Genomic DNA, 20,548 nt, shown 5'->3' on the forward strand with positions numbered 1-20,548 from the left:
GCAAAAAGGAGCCAGTGCGGTTGGAGTTCTAGACAATTTGGTCTGGTTGTTATACTTCTTACTTCTTTTTTTTTTTTTTTTTTTTTTTGCATATAATTATATTACATTGTTATATTCGTGAAAAAAGTGACGTACATATATAAAATATTTAACTTATATATATATATATATATATATATATATATATATATATTCAAACCGCAATTAATTGCTTCACACTTAGCCTTCAAATGACAATTGACTAGAGCTAGAAGAACCTAAAAAGCAAAGCAAAGTCTTTCTCGAACGGACAAAGGATGAAAATGAACGCCATCATATGTACAAGAAAAGAAAATTTGATGTCAATTTCTGTATTCTGGGTAGGATATATAGAAGTGGCAAACAAAGTAAATTAAATACTACTAGATAAAAGTTTGCTGCTGATACACATTTATTTGCTGGTTCATTTCTCTTTGATTGATTTTTGCTCTTGATTGAGTTCCTTGCTCCAAATTCTTGATGTGGACGAAAAAAATTTACAGTGATTAGAAAAGAAAGACAGAAAACAAAAAAAAAGAAAAAAGAAAAAGAGAGAGGGAGAGAAAAAGAGTAACACAGGAAACAGAATGAGCTTTTCGTCCATTACACCTTGGACATCCATGAATATGGTTGCCTAATTAATGTCTTCGTGGCATCTCTGATCAGATCCTAAAATCAGGAGAAATTTTACCCAAAAGGGAAATCCACTAGATCATTCATTCGATTCAACACGTAATTCCTTTCCATGCAATCCAACCAGCAAAAGTTTTGCTCTGCATTAAATCCGCTGCTCACACGGTTTCATGCAGACAAACACACTTTTTTTCTGTTATACCACAGAAATTTAGAATTGAACGCCATTCTCATGAATTCTCTTTTATATATCTTTATTTGAGTTTTCTTGGACTTTCCCTACTGAATCAACCTGGTTGGTACCAGTACTTCTTTGGCTTTGAACAAAATTAATGCATTATCATCTTCAGTACTCAAATACTGTATATGGCGAGGAACGCAGAGTATCTTTCGCCGGAAATCGTGAACCAGGGTGTCGAGGATTCCGGTCCGTATGCTGGTTCTCCTAGTTTTCGTGTCAAAGTCAGGAGAGGGCTGCCGGATTTTCTTAATTCTGTGAACTTGAAATATGTGAAGCTTGGTTACGGCTATCTTCTAAGCCATGGCATATATTTTGTGGCTGCTCCTGTTCTTTTAGCCACATTTGGGACTCAAATCTGGAAGTTAACTTGGACGAACTCATTCCTGGATTTTAATAACTTCTTGAATTTAATTGCTCTCTTAGTATTCTTCTGCTCAGTTCTGTATGTTTATCTTGATTTAACACCTCGTGCAACTTATCTAGTCGATTTTGCGTGTTATCGTCCTCCAAATGAACTCAAGGTAATTTTCTGATCCTCTGGTGACAATTTCTTTAGCATTTCAAGTATGTTCTTAGCAGGCTTTATGATAGCTGATTATTGGTTATTTCATTCACTTAATGTTCCTCAAAAAGACTAGAAAAGGTTAAATTTAATTTTTTTTAATCATATCATTATACATGATAATAGAATAATGAAATGGTAACATGTGGTACTACTTACTTGACCATTGGCAGATATCTAAGGAGGAATTCACTGATTTGGCAAAAAGATCAGGAAAATTCAGTGATGCAGCAATAGAATTTCAGCAGCGTGTGCTCAAGAATTCGGGCTTAGGCGATGAGACATACCTGCCAAGAATAATATTCCAACCTGATCATAAAATAACCTTAAGGGATGGTAGGGAAGAGGCATCAATGTTAATGTTTGGAGCAGTGGATAATCTCCTTGCTGCAACAAGAATTAGCCCAAAGGACATCAAGATCCTTATCGTAAACTGCGGAGTTTTAAATCCCACCCCTTCTCTCTCAGCCATGATAATCAATCACTACAAGCTGAGGCATAAGATTCAAAGCTTCAATCTTGGTGGAATGGGCTGTGCTGCTGGTGTTACAGCTATAGATCTTGCCAAAGACCTCTTGAGTGCCTATCCTGGATCATATGCATTGGTAGTCAGCATTGAAGCTATGACCTTCACTTGGTATGCTGGAAGAGAACTCGATATGCTTCTCCCTAATTGCTTCTTTCGTATGGGATCTGCTGCAATTTTGCTTTCCAATCATCCGACTGATAGATGGCGTGCTAAGTATGAACTAAAACAGGTAATTCGTCAAGTTTTCCCAGTCAAATTGAGTCTTTTGTGGCCCTCAATCACCTCAAATCAAATGTATCTAGTCCTTTCTAACCTAAGTCCGAACCATTTGCCATGTTGATCTGCCATCAGTGTTGAAATCAACAAAATTAATTACCGTTTCTGGTCATTATGGATACCCTTTTTAGTCGGTATCAATTTGCATGACAGCATAATATTATAGAGCAGCAGATGACATGATTACCATAAAATTAGTCAAGGTTTAGTTTCAATTTTATTAAAGGCTGCCTTGGGTACTTTTTCCAAAAATGAATTTTGATCTTGATTCCAAATTCCCAACCCTGCTTGACAATTACCAAAAAACGACGTTCAAAAGTTGTTTTGATGAGATTACTGAACATGGCAGCTGGTCCGGACTCATAAAGCAATGGATAGCAGAAGCTTTAAAAGCATACATCTCAAGGAAGATGCAGAGGGTAAGAAAGGACTCTCCGTGAGCAAAGATGTGATTGAAGTTGGAGGTCATGCTCTCAAAGCAAACATAACTACCCTTGGCCCTTTAGTCCTTCCTGTGTCTGAACAATTCCATTTCTTCACATCTTTGCTGTTCAAGAAGAAGTCCAAGCCTTATATTCCTGACTACAAGCGGGCATTTGAGCACGTTTGCATACTCGCGACAAGCAAGAAAGTTCTTGATGAAATACAGAAAAATTTGGATCTGACCAATGAATATATGGAAGCATCAAGAAGGACACTGGAGAGATTTGGTAACACTTCAAGCAGCAGTGTCTGGTATGAATTGGCTTACTTGGAGGCTAACAAGAAGATCAAAAGGGGTGATAGAATTTGGCAAATTGCTTTGGGTTCAGGTTTCAAATGCAACAGTGCTGTTTGGAAGGCTCTCAGAAATGTTAAGCAACAGAACAGAAATCCATGGAATGATGCTGAGGATTAAGCCAGGACTAAAAAAATCAAGCAGACCATATCTTTTTCTGTTTTCTCTACTATTTGCTGAAATAGAGAATGTAACTTGTTGATTTTTTTTTTCTCTTTAAGAAAAAAAAACATTTCATGTAATTACCATAAAGAAGTTACTTGAAGTAGATTACAACGTTTTTACTGTCATCCTCAGCCCTTTTCTCAAGAACTGGATATATGATTTAGAAAGCCATTGTAAAATTGCATGTCAAATGGAGTACTAGTTTTAAAGTAGGAAACAAGACTTCATTCAATTATTTTAGTCGTGAGAAAATAAGCAACAAATATTTCATTTGGAACCCTCGTGACTAATACTCAAATAACTTCCCTGTGACAGATTAATAACACATTGATCAAGAAAACCAAGAAATTTAGGCCGAGAAAAAATGTTAAAGAAATTGTTTTCTTGCTTTGGCAATGGTCGAAAGCGTGTTGTTTATTAATCTGCGTAGTTTGTGGTGTAAGTATAATTAATGACTCTTCGATAGTTTCACAATTAAAATATTTCCTGGCCTTGTACGTTGCAAAAAATTAGAAAAACTGTAGCCTGTAGGACCAGATTACATGGATCCACTTTTTTCTGGATGAAATTTTGGATAACGACAACTTCCTCGATTCGACCATTCCGATTTATGTAAAGTTGGATTTATCTTGAGCTGATTTATGGGTTAAATGCGAAAAATTCCCCACGAACTGTTACACTAGTTGCTTTTACATCTAAGAGTTGCAGTTCTTCTCTTCCTTCTCTCTACTCTCGTTCCTCCATAGGAAGCCAAGGTCTCCCTTCCTCTTCCTTTGTTCTTTATTCTTACTTTCATTTAATAAAGTCTTCCCTAGAGTATTCTAGTGGGAGTTTTCTTTAGTTTATTTATTTATTTTCTCAGATATTGGAGTTTTTTTAGATCTATATGTTAGATCTAAAATTTCTTAAATCTTCTCATCAGATCTCAATATCAGTTTTGAGCTTGAACCAGTTGGATAGTAGATCTGAGGGAATAGACATGCACAAATATCTATGGATGAATTTGTTTCAGATTTGGATCTATCTCGGCAGATCTCATCATCTTTATTGGACCTTACAACTGTTGATTAGCAGATCTGACAATTACAACATGCACAGAGTGAGCTTCAGCGATTTATTCTATGATGGAATGATTTTAAATTTTATGATACTTTTTAGATCTGTCCTTAATTTCTCAAGTCTTATGTATTTGTTAAATTGCAGATCTATAATTTTAGTGCATGTTTTATTTGCCATTAGGGCAGCAATGTACATCAATCGTGTTGGACGATTTCCAGTAATCCGTTATTGAAATATGTTTTCTTATAAAAAAAAGGATTAATTACATTTACCTCCCCTGGGGTTTGACCAAATAACAAATTGATCCCTGAGATTTGACCAAATAACAAAAAGGTCCCTCAAATTGAAAGATGTATAACATATACACCCTTCCCGTTAGTCTGTTGCCGTTGACTAGGGATGGCAATGGGGGCGGATGCCTGTGGGAGGCTATCGGGGCGGGGATTGGGGCGGGGGGGGAACTTTTTCCCCCCATTTAGAAACGGGGCGGGGGGCGGACCCGGAAAAAATATATATATAATTATATATAATATGTAATTTAATTAGTTATAAACTTATGATAATGATATTATTAGTTAGATGTATTATATAATGTATACTAGTGTATGTAATATAATTGATATTATCAATTATACAAATAATTAGACATGTCTACTAATAGAATTTATTAATTAGTTATACTAAATTTACTAATACATTTATACTAAATTTCTAATTACACTTAATAGAATAACACTTTTTTCTCAAAAAAAAAGTACAAACACAATAATGAATTAGTGATTGTATTTGTACCAAAAGTGAAAACTTAACTATTTTAGTTGTATTTATTTCATCATGTTGGATTGTATTCAAATAACTTTTGTTTGATTGTTTTTATGAGTTTCAATTGTAAAATTACAATGAATAATAACTTGATGATGTGTTGATATTTTAGTACTTGATTATTTATTAAAATTTAACTATAATAAAATTTTATTAACCCCGCAGGGGAAGCGGGGCGGGGCGGGGGAAGTGGGAGGCGGGGGTCGGGTGGAATTAATAGGCAACGGGGCGGGGGGCGGGGGACCCCTACTTCTTTTATTTTAATTGTCACCCAGAGTGATCATATATTTTATTTTTATATGTTTTTAATTAGAATTTTATTATGAATTAAAAATTAATCCATTTAAAATGACAATTTTTTTTATCAAAAAGGTATGTTTTTTTGTCACTTATAAGCTTTTAATGAAGGATAAATTGATCATTTCTTCAATTATCTTGATGGAGTTAATTTTCTTATTATTTTCTAGTTGACTAAGTGGGTAAAATGTCTATTAAAATAGTTTAAGGTGCAACGTCTAATTTTCGTAATGGTTCATGAGATTTTTTGCATTTAACCCCTGATTTTTTGCATTTAAGGATGTCCAGTTACCCACTCAATGGCCACAAATTCATAACATGGTAGCTTCTACAAGAGTAAATTTTGAAGTTTAGTTTAGAAACTCATCAGTAACCACTATAAGAGAGAGAGAGAGAGAGAGTCGCAAAAACTAGAAGAAAATTTATCTCTACCAGAGCCTGTTTAGCTAACCCAATGAGGTTTTTTTTTTTTTTTTCCAGTTCTTTGTCTCTCTTTATGAGTGGTAATTGGCCTGTAGCTGGGCATGTCGATGGGTAAAATATGGATTGGATCCCTTTGAGCCAGATCCAAACTCATTTAATTTAGTTAGACCTAAACCCAGATTCAAACCCTTTTGGGTCTGAAAAAGTAAGTCCATATCCAAATTCTTATTAATTTGGGTATCTAATGGACATCTATGGGTATTTTCTGAACACACTAAAGTAAAAATATATTTAACATATATAGAGTTCATAAATAATAGAAATACCATTCAATTTTTGTTTTCAAATAATAAAATTAACATTCAACAAGTTGAATGCAATATTGTGAATTTAAAGAAAGAATTATTATTGACTACTTCTATATATTTTCAAAGATTCAACTGCATCCACATCTAATATTTCATTTGTTTGCCTTTACCTTTTCTCCCTTTCTTGAAAAAATTTGTATCAATTACAATGACAAATAGGACTAGTTTTTAAAAAAAGAAAACAACCATAACATAAATAAATATTTAGTCTTATTAAAAAATGTAATTTTGTACATCTTTTTCTTATTTAAACTTTAATGTTAGTAGATGTCTCGCAATCCAGCACTAAAATAGTGAATGAGCTAAAAATCATTTGACTAAGGATCAATGGCAAATAAATAATAGAATAAGAAAATTTATAAATACTTACTCATTTTTTTTTATTCAATCAAATCATCAGTAATCACTAATGTTTCAACCATATTTAGAAGCAATTTAGCACGAGTCTCATCAATCACCCAACCACCAATACTAAATGCAGATTCTAATGCCATAAAATCTTACTGTATTCGATCCAATAGCCATAAAATATTATATTATTTTATAAATTTATTAATATATATTATTTAATTAAATAAATATGGGTCTGAGTAAGGTCTGACATGGATCTATATTTGGATATGCATTTTAGAAAATCAAACCCTATCCAGACCCACGACTCTCTCACAGGGTTGGATCTGGGAAGGGTCTGAATTTGAGAAATTAAATCCAAACCCTACCCAAATATATTGGATTTGGGTTGGATATGAATAAAACTCGACTCATTGACATGTCTACCTGTAGCCCAGAGTAGGTCCCAGATCACTTGAGATCTTCGGTGACATGTTTTTTATGTCAACCCAATGCCACCTATAATATTGTGCCAAGTGTCCTATTATTATTTACACTTGTGTTAAACCAAACTAAGTTGAATTATTAGAAAATTAAAGTATAAATAATAACAGGACACTTGGCGCAATATTATAGGTGACATTGAATTGGCATAAAAAAACATGTCACCGAGGATTCTAAGTGGTCCCAGATTAGTAAAAACGTCAAAAGCCTGTTCACCAATCATCCATCCGAGTTATTAAGGCGTGGAAATTAGAACGGAAGAGCACCTTTTGTGAATTGACTATCGAGTAGACATAATTTATTATTTAGAAGCGAAAAAACAAAAAACAACAAAGCAGAAGGATTAGGAGTTAGGACCCGTCTACGAGCCTCGCTTTCGTTAACCTCTTGCACGTACTTGTCCCATACCTTAGGGTCGACGTAGCGGCATAACGCAACGCCTATTTTGTTCAAATTCGTTCAAGGAAGTACATAGCGTCCGAAGGATCCAGTTAAGAGTAATATAAGAGGGTTTTACAAGAAATTCACGTCCAGTCAATTGGTAACTGAATGAGAGTCCTATGGACCTTAAATTCTGGTTGATTTTTTAAGTGTTTCTAATCTAATTGTTATGTGTATTTCTGACTCTTGATAGAAAAAAAAAAAAAAAAAAAAGGGTACATAGCGCCTGCAGCTCATCTTCAGTGAAGGGGCTTCAAAAGAAAAAGAAAGAAAGCAACGGGGAAACTCCAGAAACCAAAAATGTAGGTGAAAAACCAAAGAAAACACCAAAATTTGAGACCAAAAAGAAACGTTTGTGCGAGGTAGAGAGGAAAACAGCAAGAGATAAAGAAAGACAGATTTGAGGGGCACTTACTCTTCCAATCTCATCAGTATTGATTAGTACAAACTCATTTCTGTTATGTGAACCAGCAATAAGCCTCCCTTTGGTATCCATAAAAAAAAACACTACACACGCTCACACAAACAGTGAGAGCGTTGTAAAGCACCACCTTCTCCTCCTTCACAGTCAACAAGAAAGAAAGAGAAGACTCTCACCTCTCTCCCTCTCTTTCTCTCTCACAGACTTCCACACACAGTGAGAGAGAGCAAAAAATCAATCACTCAAGAACAGAAGACGAAGAAGAAGAAGAACCATTTGCCTGGTTTTTTTCTTTTTTTCCCTCTCTTCCTTCCCTCTTCTCCCGTCTGCCTCTCTATTCTCTTCTCTTAAAACTTAAGAACCCCATCACAAGAAACACCAACCCCACATTAAAGAATCAGTGAAAATGATACATTAAAACACACCTCTCACTCACTAATGTGCTCCTGCCATTAAAAAAATGCAAATGATACTACTGCTACAATACAAAAAAAAAAAAGGGATTTACTCTATTCAGTAAATAGAGTAAATCCCAGAATTTTTTTACAGTAAATTAACAATTTTTACATGTAAATAAGAAAACCAATGACAACCCTTTTATGGGTTTGGAAGTTTTAAGATTCTTTTCTTTGAGAGAAATCCCAAGTTTGGGATTAGTATCGGTTCTCTGCCTCTTCTACCCCTTTTTCTATAGCTGTAGTCAGCAGTAGCTTTTAGTGAAAGAACAGTGGGATCAGGAATCAAAATACAACTGGTAACCTCCGGGGGTATAGCGGTGAACCGAGCACGGGGTAAAGCGGTGGACCGTGGAGTTGGAGCAGGGATTTGGACAAAGAAAAGAAAGATTACAGCCACTAGTTTTTTTTTTTTTTTTTTTTCGGATTTGGTTTTACAGAGAGAGAGAGAGAGAGAGAATCAAGGGGGTTGAAAGTTCAACGTGTAATACAGAAGGGACAGGATGCATCAAATTCGAATTCGGTAATTTGAAAGTTTAAATTCGAAATTTAGATATAGCAATTACCGACCAATTTCGATTTCTAATTCATCAGTTTCGATTTCGATTTCGATTCCGAATTCAATTCAGAATTCGGTAAATTCCAAATTTGGTGAATTCGGAAACCTTTTTTCCCTTTTTTTTCTTTTTTGTTAGATGTATTGTTATATAATATAAATTTTATATTGCATATATTATAAAAAATATTATTATATATAAATATATTATAAAAATATTATTATATATAAATATATATTAACATGCATATTATAAAATGAAATTGAAATAAAAAATATTAATATATATAAATAAATATTAATATATATATATTATAAAATGAAATTGAAATCGGAATTTTCGATTCTGATTTCAAATTATGAATTCGAAATCGAAAATTCCAATTTCAAAAACTCCATTACTGAATTCGAACCAAATTCGCATAATTCGAAATCAGAAATTTCGATTTCAGTGCCGAATTCCGAATCATTGGTTTCGAAAATTCCAAATTCAATTCAAATTCGGTCAGTAAATTGGAATTTTTCTATTTTGCACACCCCTACAGGGATCGGTGTGATGAATGTTTTTTCTGTATTTTTATCCTTTTACGTTTTGAGGTATTTTGGAGATTTTACAGGTTATTTGATTAATGAAGTAGGAAAGTGAGGTCGGACGTAAGCTGGGTTTAGATGTTTTTCTCTTAGAGTGGGGCCCCCTTGCGGCTGTTGGACGATGACGGTGGTGGAAGCCTATTTTCACAACCAACTACCACAGGGGGTTTAGGGTTTTAAGGTTTTAGGGTTTAGGTTAAGGGTTTGGAGATTGGGGATTCATAATTTAGGATTTAGGGTTTTGGGGCTTGGGTTTTAGGGTTTTCTCTTGTATAATAATTTGGTGTTGTTTTACATCAAATACTGCAGCAGATACAAGAACTAGGTAAAACTGGACCAAAGCACCACCACCAACGGTAGAATCAATCCAAGAGTGAAGTTACTACTTAACAGGCATAGCTTGGAAGGCTTACAAGTGCCCTTTGAATTTGAACGTTTATTTGTCCTACAATTCAATCTCTCAGCGGGCTTCAAAGATAATAACTTTCTTCAAACTTCCAATATTGGATTTAAAAAATTTTCAAACGTGCATGTATGCATATGGTGTTCCAAAATACTACAGCTTATAGTTGGGGTATAGTTTCCAACTACTAATATAGCTTGGTGGAAGACCATTTAAATCGGGATTAGATTAGGATAAAACAGCAGTAGTACTTTTTTTTTTTTTATTATTGGGAGGGACTACTCCACACCCCGCCATATTAAATCCACACCTTATACACTTATTAGACACTTCTGCCCTTAGATTTTAAGTTTATTTGATGCTTCATGTAGCTTCAAGAAACATATAATTATATAATAAAAAAAGAAAAAAACAAATGGTTACATTGTAAAAGAACAGATTTTTTGAATATTTTACAAGGGCTTAAGAATATTTAGTAATTTAAAATTTAATTTAGCAATCCAAAATTTTCAATTACTAATAAGCATGTAAATAAAAAAATGTTCACATATTTCAATTTCCATAAAATTAAAATCAAGCACGTTTCAAGGTGAAATATGCAATCAAATTGACTTCATACTAATATTTACTATTTGATTACATTTAAGTTCGGAAGAAAGTTTAATTAAAAAAAATAGTAGGTCATAAGAGGGAAGAGAAAAAAAATTAAAACAACTTTAGAGAAACATAAATTTTGGAACGAGAGAAACAAGAGAAGGAATTTTTATATAAGACTTAAACAAGAGATTTAGGTGTGAATTTTTTTTTCTGGCAAATGATGTTACTATTCCTTCTCTTTATTACATAGCAAGATAATTAAATATCATAAAAAAAGTGTTGATTTAATGTAGAAAAGTCAAGGGCATAAGAGTCTAATAAGTGTATAGGGTGTGGATTTAGTATGTAGGGTACGTTGTCGATTTAACCCCTCCCTTTTTATTGTTTGTATTTTTCTTACCCTTGTGCTAGATAGTTGGGTTTTACTCCTTTTTTTTTTTGTAGTATTCTTTTATTAACTGAAATAAATTGTTTGGGTCCTTATTAGGAGTATGCAATGTTAGTATTAATGCTATGATATGGGAAAAAAAAAGGATACCAATACTCAAAAACTTTATTAGGAAAAAAATAATTTCTGCTTTTTTTTTTTTTTTTTTTGGCGAAAAGCGTCAAAGAAGTTTCAAGCTTCTTGTGTATTTACGTTATCCCCTCTTTACTTTTTACAAATGGATTAAATTGAAAAAACTGGTTAACATTATCCAATGATTACCTGGTTTTCTAAAATAATTTTCAGTCATATGCTCTTAACTTTTAAATTTGATAATGCATTAGTTTTCATGTAAAAACTATGAATAAAATTTCTTTTGTTTTCAAAAAGATTACATCTTACAAAAATATTATTTTTAAATTATTTGACCAATTTTTAATGTGTAAATTTTTAAATAAAAATTTCTTAGTTTTCTTGATCAATATGTATAATTATATGCCATCGAGAAGCTGTATGCGTATTAATCATATGTATAATTATACTTCGAGACGCAATTTTGAACTTACCCAAAAACAAAATGCAAATTTGAAACGGTTTTCTGAATCACATATCCAGTTCTTGAGAAAAGGGCTGAACTGGCTAACCCTATTTTGAAGTTGATTATGAACATGTGGTGATCTACTTCAAGAAACTTCTTTATAGCAATTACAGGAAGCTGCTTTTATCTTTTAGAAAAAATAAAAATCAAGAAGTCATATTCTATTACAGAAAAAGATATCTTGCTTGATTTTTTATGACCTTGGTTAAACCTCAGCATCATTCCATGGATTTCTGTTCTGTTGCTTAACATTCTCAAGAGTATACCTAACAGCACTGTTGCATTTGAAACCTGAATCCAAAGCAATTTTGCTAAATTCTATCACCCCTACTGATCTTATTACTGGCCTCCAAGTAAGCCAATTCATACCAAACACTTCTTCTTGAACTGTCACCAAATCTCTCCAGTGTCCTACTTAATTGATGCTTCCATACATTCATCGGTCAGGTCCAAATTCTTCTGCATTCCATCAAGAAGTTTCTTGCTTCTTGCCAGCATGCAAACGTGCTCAAATGCGCACTCGTAGTCAGGAATATATTAGGCTTGGACTTGTTCTTGAACAGCAAAGACGTGAAGAAATGAAATTGTTCAGACACAGGAAGGATAAAAGAGCCAAGGGCACGTAGTTAGGTTTGCTTTCAGAGCATGAACTCTAATTACATCTTTGCTTTCTTACCTTCTGGATCCTCCATTCCACGGGATGTATGCTTTTGAAGCTTCTTTATCCATTGCTTTATAAGCCAGGACCAGAGGTGATGTCTAGCAATCTTATCAGTACTGTTGTTGAATGACCATAAATTTGTTAATTGCAGATGTCGAGCAGGATTGAAAGTTTGGAAGCATGATCAAAGAAAACTTCATTTTGACAAAAATAAGGGCAGCCCCTTTAACAAAATAATTGAACCTTGACTCATTTTGTAGTAATCATGCAGTGGCAGATTTACACTGCTTAAATTTCTATAATACTTATAAAAATTTGATATAATTTCAAGTGTACCTCTGAAGTTTTGTGTATCTATTAGTTTATATGTTTTTAAAGTCACCTTTGATTTTACCTGTTATTATAGCTACCGTAAAAAAAAATTTTCAATTATTAATATAGTGAAGAATCGGTTACAAAATAGAACGGAAGACACTTAGATAAATAATTATTTAGTTACTTATATTGAGAAAAATATATTTCGTGAAATTCAAAATGAAAAGATTGTAAACCGTTATCAAAATATGAAAACTCGTCATAAGCAATTGTAAATGGTTTAGTTTGCTTTTTGAAATAAAATTATTAGTACATTAATAATTTTGAGTTTGTCTTTTTATGTTTTTCATGAAATATATGCATCATTTGTACTTATTTGTGAATATTTTTTTTCCTTAAAATATTAGAAAAACAGTAGGTAAAAAATTTTAGAGTTCCCACCGAAAATTTTTGCTGGCTCTGCCGCTGTAATCATGTCATCTGCTGCTCCATAATACGGCTTCATGCAAATTGATACCAACTAAAATAAGGGATATCCATAATGACTGGAAGTGACAATTAATTTTGCCGACTTCAACACCAAGGGAGATCAACTTGGAAAACGGGTAGGACTAAGGCAAGAAAGGACTTGATGCATTTGATCTGACTGGAAAGCAAAATCGCAGGCTCGCAGCAGATCCCATACTAAAGAAGCAATTAGGGAGAAGCATGCCAAAGTTCTTTTCTAGCATATTAATGGTAGGTCATAGCTTCAATGCTCGCTACCAATGCATATGATTCATGATAGGCACCATGCCTGTTCCCCGCCTTTTCTTAAGGTTATTTTGTCACCAGGTTGAAATGTTTTTCCTTGCAGGTAGATTCAATTTCTTCTAGAATTCATCCATCAATGCAAAAGATTTCGTAGTAATTCAGGTTACGTACGTAATTAGACATTTTTGGTGAAATGAACGTGCAAATTTGGAGACTCAAATTTACAACTTTCATCTAGTTTTAAAATTTACCTTTTTTTTGGCCAATTTTATTATATCCAGAATATGGAAATAGGCATCAAACTTTCTTTTCTCGTAGATTGACGATTTTCATGTTCATCCTTATCTTTCAAGAAACACTTTTGTTTGGATTACCATTTTTCTCCAAAAAAATAAAAACTTGACATTTTCGTTGAACGCATTTCTCAATTACTCTTTCACTTCACGTACATCAAATCATCTTTTATGTTCATCAAAGGCTAGTGTGAAGTAATTAGTTCTTGTTTGCTATGTGCAAGACAAGCTGAGCCTGTTGAGCACTTGTTTTTCAAGCGTAATTTTTCAGAAAATGTGTGGAAACAAGTTTAGCACTATTGGGCTATACACAGGGGTGTCTATGGTTGGAGAGATAAATTGATTCATGGTGTCAATTTATTCAACAGCCCAAATCTGAGTTCGAAATATAAAAGGCCATGAGCTAGAAGCACTGGATATTCCAGGAGAGTACAATCTAGGCAGTCTAGGTTACCACAAAGTAAAATTAGGATGCAAAGTAAAACATAACCTAGGCTGCATTAAGAAGAAATTCAGGAATGAATAAACATCTGTCATGGAAAGTAGAACCGAGAAAGCAGATAAGAAGTTGGAATCAATGCTAGCCTTCATGCATCTGTCCAAAACAATGATCTTCTTCTTAACAGTAGCTAGCTGGAATTTACTTCAAACTAGAAAAAATTTACTTCTTAACAGTACATTTTTGCTGATTCTCCAACCAGCTTCAACATCTACTCCTAAGAAGTCAACAAGATTGCTAGAGATTAGGTTAGAGCTCACTGCGTCGTCCACAGAAAGAGAACTAGAAAAAGAATCGAACAGAGTGTTTTCTCAATGCTGCTTAATCTGTGTGCAGCAGCCCCATAATATGGCTTAATCTGTATGGAAAATTTGCAACTTCCAACTGATGGATCTGATCGTGTGACGGTCGCAAGACCTTGGAATTTGCAGGCACTATCAAGCTGGTTGTGTATCTGATAGTAGCTGTTATATGCATATGAAATGTTACCCTGAGAATCTAAACTTCCACAAGATGTCTGATATCCGAGGCTTGTGCAGTCTCCAAGTGAACATGCATAGCTCACCGTGGGAGCCACTTGTGGATCAGTAAGCTTGGCATCCGGCTTCAATATGCACCACTTCTTTTCCAGTTCCTGTACACCTCTTGCAGGGACCAAACCTGAATTTGTTGTCCCAAGGTTAAGAGTGTATTTTGGTTGACCATCAAAATAAAACACTCCCCAGTGACGTTCAAAGTTCCCTGGTTGAATACTCTTGGCGTCCTCATCAATCAAACTAAAGAGATATGCATCAATGGGTCCAGGCCTCATCGGCGTTCCTTTTCCACCTGACACATGAGACATGAAACCTTGGTTGAACCGTCGTGCATAATCTAGGTTAGCATTCCGGTCTCCGTCAGTGGGCCAACCAATTTCTCCAATTATAACAGGAAGGTTGCCAAACCCATTTTTCTGTAAAGCCCACACAAGAGTGTCATGATTTGCATCAAACATGTTGTTGTAGTTTGTGCCCCCATCATTCACAGGTGATGCATTTCCATCAAAGAAGGCATAGTCAACTGGGAAGTTGGGGTCAATGTAAAGGCTGATGAATGGATAAATGTTGACAGTAAAGGGGGCACCATTATCACTCAACAACTTGACTATCTGAAGCACAAAATCATGGATATCAGCTCGAAAATCACCAGCAGAAGGTAAGCCATTTGGACTTTCATAGACGTCAGCATTAAGGGGAACCGTGGCCTTCACTTGATTGCTAATACCTGCTTTTATCAGGGCAGCTTGAACATTTTGTAAAGCAGGGTAAGTTGTTCTTAGGAAGGTTCCATTATATGTGGCCAAGAAAGGTTCATTTCCAACAGCAACATACCTGCAAAATCACCAAAATCGGTAAACAGCCCAAAAGACTATTACATTCAAAAGAGATATAAGGGTCAAAGTGGAGACTAGTCTACTCCTATGCTAAGCTGCCATATCATACCCTGTAATAATATACACTACAAAATCGAAACAGATTCCGTGAAATCAAAACAGGTCTTTTAAAAAGGCAACTTCATGACTTACAAGTCATGGAAACACAACATGACCATGGTTAAGCAAATTGTAACTATGACTCAACAACACCAACTGAATGACAAACAGTAATAGGATGACAGTGGAATCTACTGTAATTTTCCACATCACTGGCATCGTGAAGCTATAAAGAACACAAAGATGCGCTGCAAATCGCAATTGTCCATCAGAACCAGATTCATCTCCAAGCAAGGATCCAAGCAGTCAGTCTGCAAGACTAGACGTCATGATTCTTGAATGAGGGACGCAATAAACTTTTAACCACTTGAATGACAAATTAGTCGAACCACGAGACGAGAATGTAAAGTGCAAATTGCAGTCCTACCAAGGTGTGGCATTAATGCAATATTAGAAAGTCTTCTTTATCGCCTGCTTCAATTTTTGGTAGATAAGGGGAGTCAGAAACTTTACCTGAGAATCTAAAACTCCAAAGATGGTATGATGTTCCCATTGCAATCATGTTTTTGAATTTTTATCAGTAGTAAACAGGCAGACAAATCAATAGCTCCACTGACAATTTTGTTAAAAATTAACAATCAAATTCAAAGCTCCCTTATAAGCTTCTAGTAAACAAGGTTCTGAAATCAGTTATTCATACAAAACCTTACTCCTACGGAAGGTTTTGAAGCACATAACATATCTTCAAGCAGGATAATCAGATCTCTCCACATAAATGTACATACAAGTGCGAACCTTAAGGCACCTCCAAACGTGGAATTCGGTAGAAAAGAAAATCAAGCTTCGAGATGCAAGAAAATGATCTTCTCTTACTGATTTCTTAAAACAGCAAGGACATCAAATTATGGAGAAAGGTGCTAAACTTAATCCTAGAATTTTTTTTGCTTGTCTTGAATTGGAATTGATACTTTTTAGTTGAGTGTCATTCCAGTCTAGCAAAGCAAGTGGACTGATCATTTTCTTTGTGTCACCTATTTTCATTCTTTCTGACTTTCCTTTATAAGACCAGTTTCCAGGCTACTTAAAGCGAGTAGAAAAGATTTAGCTTGTTGATGAACCAAAGGTCTTTGTTAAGTGGCAGTGTCAAGCTTTGCCTAGATAAGAACTATCTGGTTTGAAGCTCCTTCAGCCTTCCCCTCACCCCACCTTAGGGAACAAAAAGGGTTGTTGATGGCAGAAAAAATTCTTGGAATGAAGTGTGGGCAAAAATTTTCAGGTATCAAACTAAACCAGACGGTCAACTGAATGTTGAGCCTGAAGTTTTTGCTGTGCAAATTCAGGTAGACCCAAGTCAATTTGTCATGCAAGCACTTCACCCAGAGAGACCAAGCTCAGGGGTCAGAGAAACAAAGTCTTGAATATCTATGGTAGCCCAGGTTGACAATGTTGAATGACTTGAGCAGAGGGAAAAGGTACCAAGTAACGACAACAGATTCCAGTTCTCTGCACATCCCGAACAGAAAATAAACTTCATGTATGCAACAATTTTCTAAAGCAAACCAGAGCACAACTCTAGCCAGCTATTTGTCCAAGAGGCTGATTTGCTGGTAAAATCCAGTTATAAAACTATGAACTTAATAAAAGTATATGTCTATCTGCCTCTTTTTCTACAATTCAACTTACCACACATTCAGGAACCTATAATAATGCTATTTGCCTGTCAAGTTATTGAAAGTACTAAACATGCTCATTGTACCATTCAAACATCTAGAAATATTCTCTTAAAATACTTCATAAAAACTTTCTCAATCAATTAAACTTCTTCATTACAATGATCAACAAGCCTACCATTGCATTATTCACCAGAAAAGGTTTCAAGATGTTGGACTTCTTTTCTTTCGTGCATGACTTTGTCTGGGCTTATTTTTGGGGCTTGGTAAACGGCAGCTATGGTACCATTTAAGGATGCCACTGAAACTAGCAATTTGAACTTGTCAATCAAACAGGAGTATCATCCTTAGCAACCTAATAGAGGATTATCCTTTTTTCACAAGTATAGTTCCCATGTAAAGAACACTAAACAAGATAGGGTTAACAGAAGGAGGGAACAGGTGACAAGATTTTCTTTGTCTTTTATCACATCTGAACCAATAACTGCTTCTTTTTTAGAGCTCAATACTCTATAGTTTAGGAACAATATGCACCATTTTTACGTACTTCAGTTACCATGAAAAGGCTTATAATGGTATGACAGTTTTATTCAAATCATATTGTTCTTTCAATTATTTCCCTGTATATGTATTTCTTTTGTTCTTGAGTGACAATAATTCTCCACAATTTTCACAGCAATGATTCAACTATAATCCCCAAATGGCAGCCTTCAGGGATTGAAGCATGAAAGCTTCACCCACATCTCCTCGAGGAAACGAAGAAATAAGTTGAACAGAGTCCAAAGCCTATGCTAATAGGCCTTTCATTAAGAAAGAGTTTTACAAAAAGGCTTGCCTCCACCTTCAGGCAGTGACCAGTTCCACCCTAACTGCCATTTGCACCACGAATTGAACTCTGCATGAGCACTAAGTTGGAAAGTTCTACTTCATTCTTGAAAATCATTTCATTAAGGTTTACCTTTCATACAACATGGCAACTTTAACCAGATAACAAAAATGACATACCACAAACAAAAAGTTCCTTCAAAAAATTGTAACTTAAGTTCATCTGATATGAGTCACACTTCTGAAAAACGGTAAATCTAAACAAGCAAATTACCTATCCTGAACATGAAAGCCAGATATACACTGACAAAAAGTCACATAAGCATAAGCTTTGGAACACATAATGCTAGCTCTCTATCAATTCCAATTTCTCAAGGACTAAAGTGAATCAAATAGAAGCACAAACAAATCATTGTGAGAACAAGGTCCTGAAGAAGATTCAATATTGTTATGTTACAACTTCTCAGGAAATTTCCTTATCAGATTTCACAGGAACTTCTGGTAGCAAAGCAAAACTAGAACATACTCAAGCATACAGAAAGTACAGCAAAGAGAACATCGTTTGAGTGATTTAACTTGTTAACAAGCAACAACTATTGCTTTTTTGGAAGGACGGCCCACAACTTTTTTTTTTCCTTTTTTGGGATATCTTGAGGTCATGTCCCCCAGTTTTCAACATTGAGCAATCAGAAAAGGATAAATGCTAAACCAACCTAACACTGTCAGTGGCCAACATTTGGACCTTTAGATAGAAGACACAAAAGGCAAGTGATTTGGCGTCTTAATCTCGTACCTTTTAACCTCACCAATCAAATAGTAAGAATATGTGGAATAAAAAAAACTGAGTTGGTTTAGCATTGCTCACCGGACAGCTCCTCAACAAAAGCACCTTCAGTAATCAAAAACCTCATTTTTCTCTGAGGAACATTAATTTTCACAACAGAATCAGCATTCAACATGAGAACCACACAATTAAAGCACAAGCAATGTCTGAATCCAAGAAAAGATAAAAACTTTTCCACGTTGCTTCAGCAGAATCGAGCAATGCCAGGTATTAGCATAGGTCTACCTGATGTTAACATTGTTGGTGCTGAGATGGGATGAGACATTTTCTGATACCCATTTTTCAGCTGCCTTCATGCTACCAGCAATAGGTGCGAGCAAGTCATTAGGCATGCCAACCATGACTTCAATCCCAGACTTACCCAAAGCTTTCAATGTATCATAATCAGCATCAAAAAGCTTCACTTTTTGAATTCCATTCTCTCTCAGCATCCTCACAACTATATCAGGTGGCAGCCTGTGAGTTGCCTGCGTGCCCCAGTTGGCACCTATCCCATTCACTGGAAAGACCATGGGAAGCAATGAAACCAGCACTACTAACATCACACGTGCCCTAGAAAACCCCATTATTTCCTTTGAAACAGGTGTATAAAGAAGTAAAAACTGGAGTAGACTTAGTTTCTGCAGCTCAGATGCCGGGGGATACTTGAAGCAGAACAACTGAGATTTAAAGCTCAAATCTTGACCCACCTAAATAGGGTGCTCAGATGGAGAAAGAGGTCTAATAATGGCAAGAAACACAATACACATCCAACATCTGATCTGAAAACTCTAGGATTCCAGAATAGTGACACAGTAGGAAAGAAAGGAATTTTACATCAACAAGAACTGAAATTAACCAGCATGGTTAGAGCTAAATTACTTCATATACTAGCTTTAATCAGATAGAAACCAAGAGAATACGAAAAAAACAAAAGCAGAGTTCAGAAGAAAGCTATAGAGGGCTTAACAAGTTCAAGAACCAGCTAAACAGCACGGTAAGTAGTAGTGATCCAGTCCAGATTTGAATTCCTGATATATGGAACTTTTTGGGAAAATGGAAAAATGGGCTTTGGGGCAGAGTATCTAAAAAGTGAAGTTAATGCGTCATTGGACCATTATGAGGATTACATAGAATATTTATGAGAAAGGGAAAGTTAGTGCTAAAAGTGCTCCCCCTAGTGGTAACGGTATTAATATTTTAAAAGATTTCAGACCCAAACGAGACAGAGAAAAGAGATTTAGTGGCCACCTGTAATAACATGAATGAGAAGAAATGAAGGGTTAGATTTATTTGTCAAAAATTTTTACTTTCGTAAGAAATTGTCAGGGAGCTAATGAAGAAGCTAAGGATATGTTCTCGAGTACGACATGACGTCAAGAATCGAACTTTTGTGCTGCAACTGTTCGGCTGTCTACTCAAAAGCACTTCTTGACAACAAGGACAGAAGAGAGAGAGAGAGACCGTGTGGGTACTAATGAGTATTTTCTTTTAGTATGTTTTTCCTTTTGGGGCCACAAATAAACTGGAATAAGTCCGCATCTTTTAAGAAAGAGAGAAAGAAAGAAACGTCAGCAGCTATCTCTTCGGTCATGGAGATCTCTGATGAGGATAAGTACACTATTTATTTCCAAGATAAAAAAAAAAAAAGGAAAGCCAGGTTAGCTTGAGATTAACGAGCATGATGGAATATTCTTTGTAAAAAATTTACTCCGTTTAGATTAGTTTTTTTTTTTATATATTT

The 20,548-nt window shown here is 35.0% G+C and overlaps 2 protein-coding genes across 3 annotated transcripts; one reads left to right on the forward strand and one right to left on the reverse strand.

Annotated features, from left to right (window-relative positions):
* The first annotated feature begins 962 nt into the window (after positions 1-962).
* Positions 963-3,302, forward strand: LOC113695185 (3-ketoacyl-CoA synthase 15-like). The gene is made up of 3 exons (XM_027214189.2): positions 963-1,413; positions 1,628-2,212; positions 2,609-3,302. Exons 1-3 carry the CDS (start codon positions 1,018-1,020, stop codon positions 3,155-3,157), a joined length of 1,530 nt encoding a protein of 509 aa, XP_027069990.1. The 5' UTR covers positions 963-1,017; the 3' UTR covers positions 3,158-3,302.
* Positions 3,303-13,995: 10,693 nt separating this feature from the next.
* Positions 13,996-20,206, reverse strand: LOC113693697 (glucan endo-1,3-beta-glucosidase 6-like). Of its 2 annotated transcripts, XM_072054006.1 has the most exons (3): positions 19,775-20,205; positions 19,051-19,324; positions 13,996-15,385 (listed from the first exon to the last, which is right to left on the reverse strand). In XM_072054006.1, exons 2-3 carry the CDS (start codon positions 19,254-19,256, stop codon positions 14,272-14,274), a joined length of 1,320 nt encoding a protein of 439 aa, XP_071910107.1. In that variant the 5' UTR covers positions 19,257-19,324; positions 19,775-20,205; the 3' UTR covers positions 13,996-14,271. The 2 variants fall into 2 exon arrangements, with proteins under 2 accessions (XP_071910107.1, XP_027068105.1); XM_027212304.2 differs by having other exon boundaries at positions 19,051-20,206.
* Between the last annotated feature and the right edge of the window lie 342 nt (positions 20,207-20,548).

This window comes from Coffea arabica, chromosome 6c (assembly GCF_036785885.1).
Source record: "Coffea arabica cultivar ET-39 chromosome 6c, Coffea Arabica ET-39 HiFi, whole genome shotgun sequence".
Classification (NCBI taxonomy): Eukaryota; Viridiplantae; Streptophyta; class Magnoliopsida; order Gentianales; family Rubiaceae; genus Coffea; species Coffea arabica.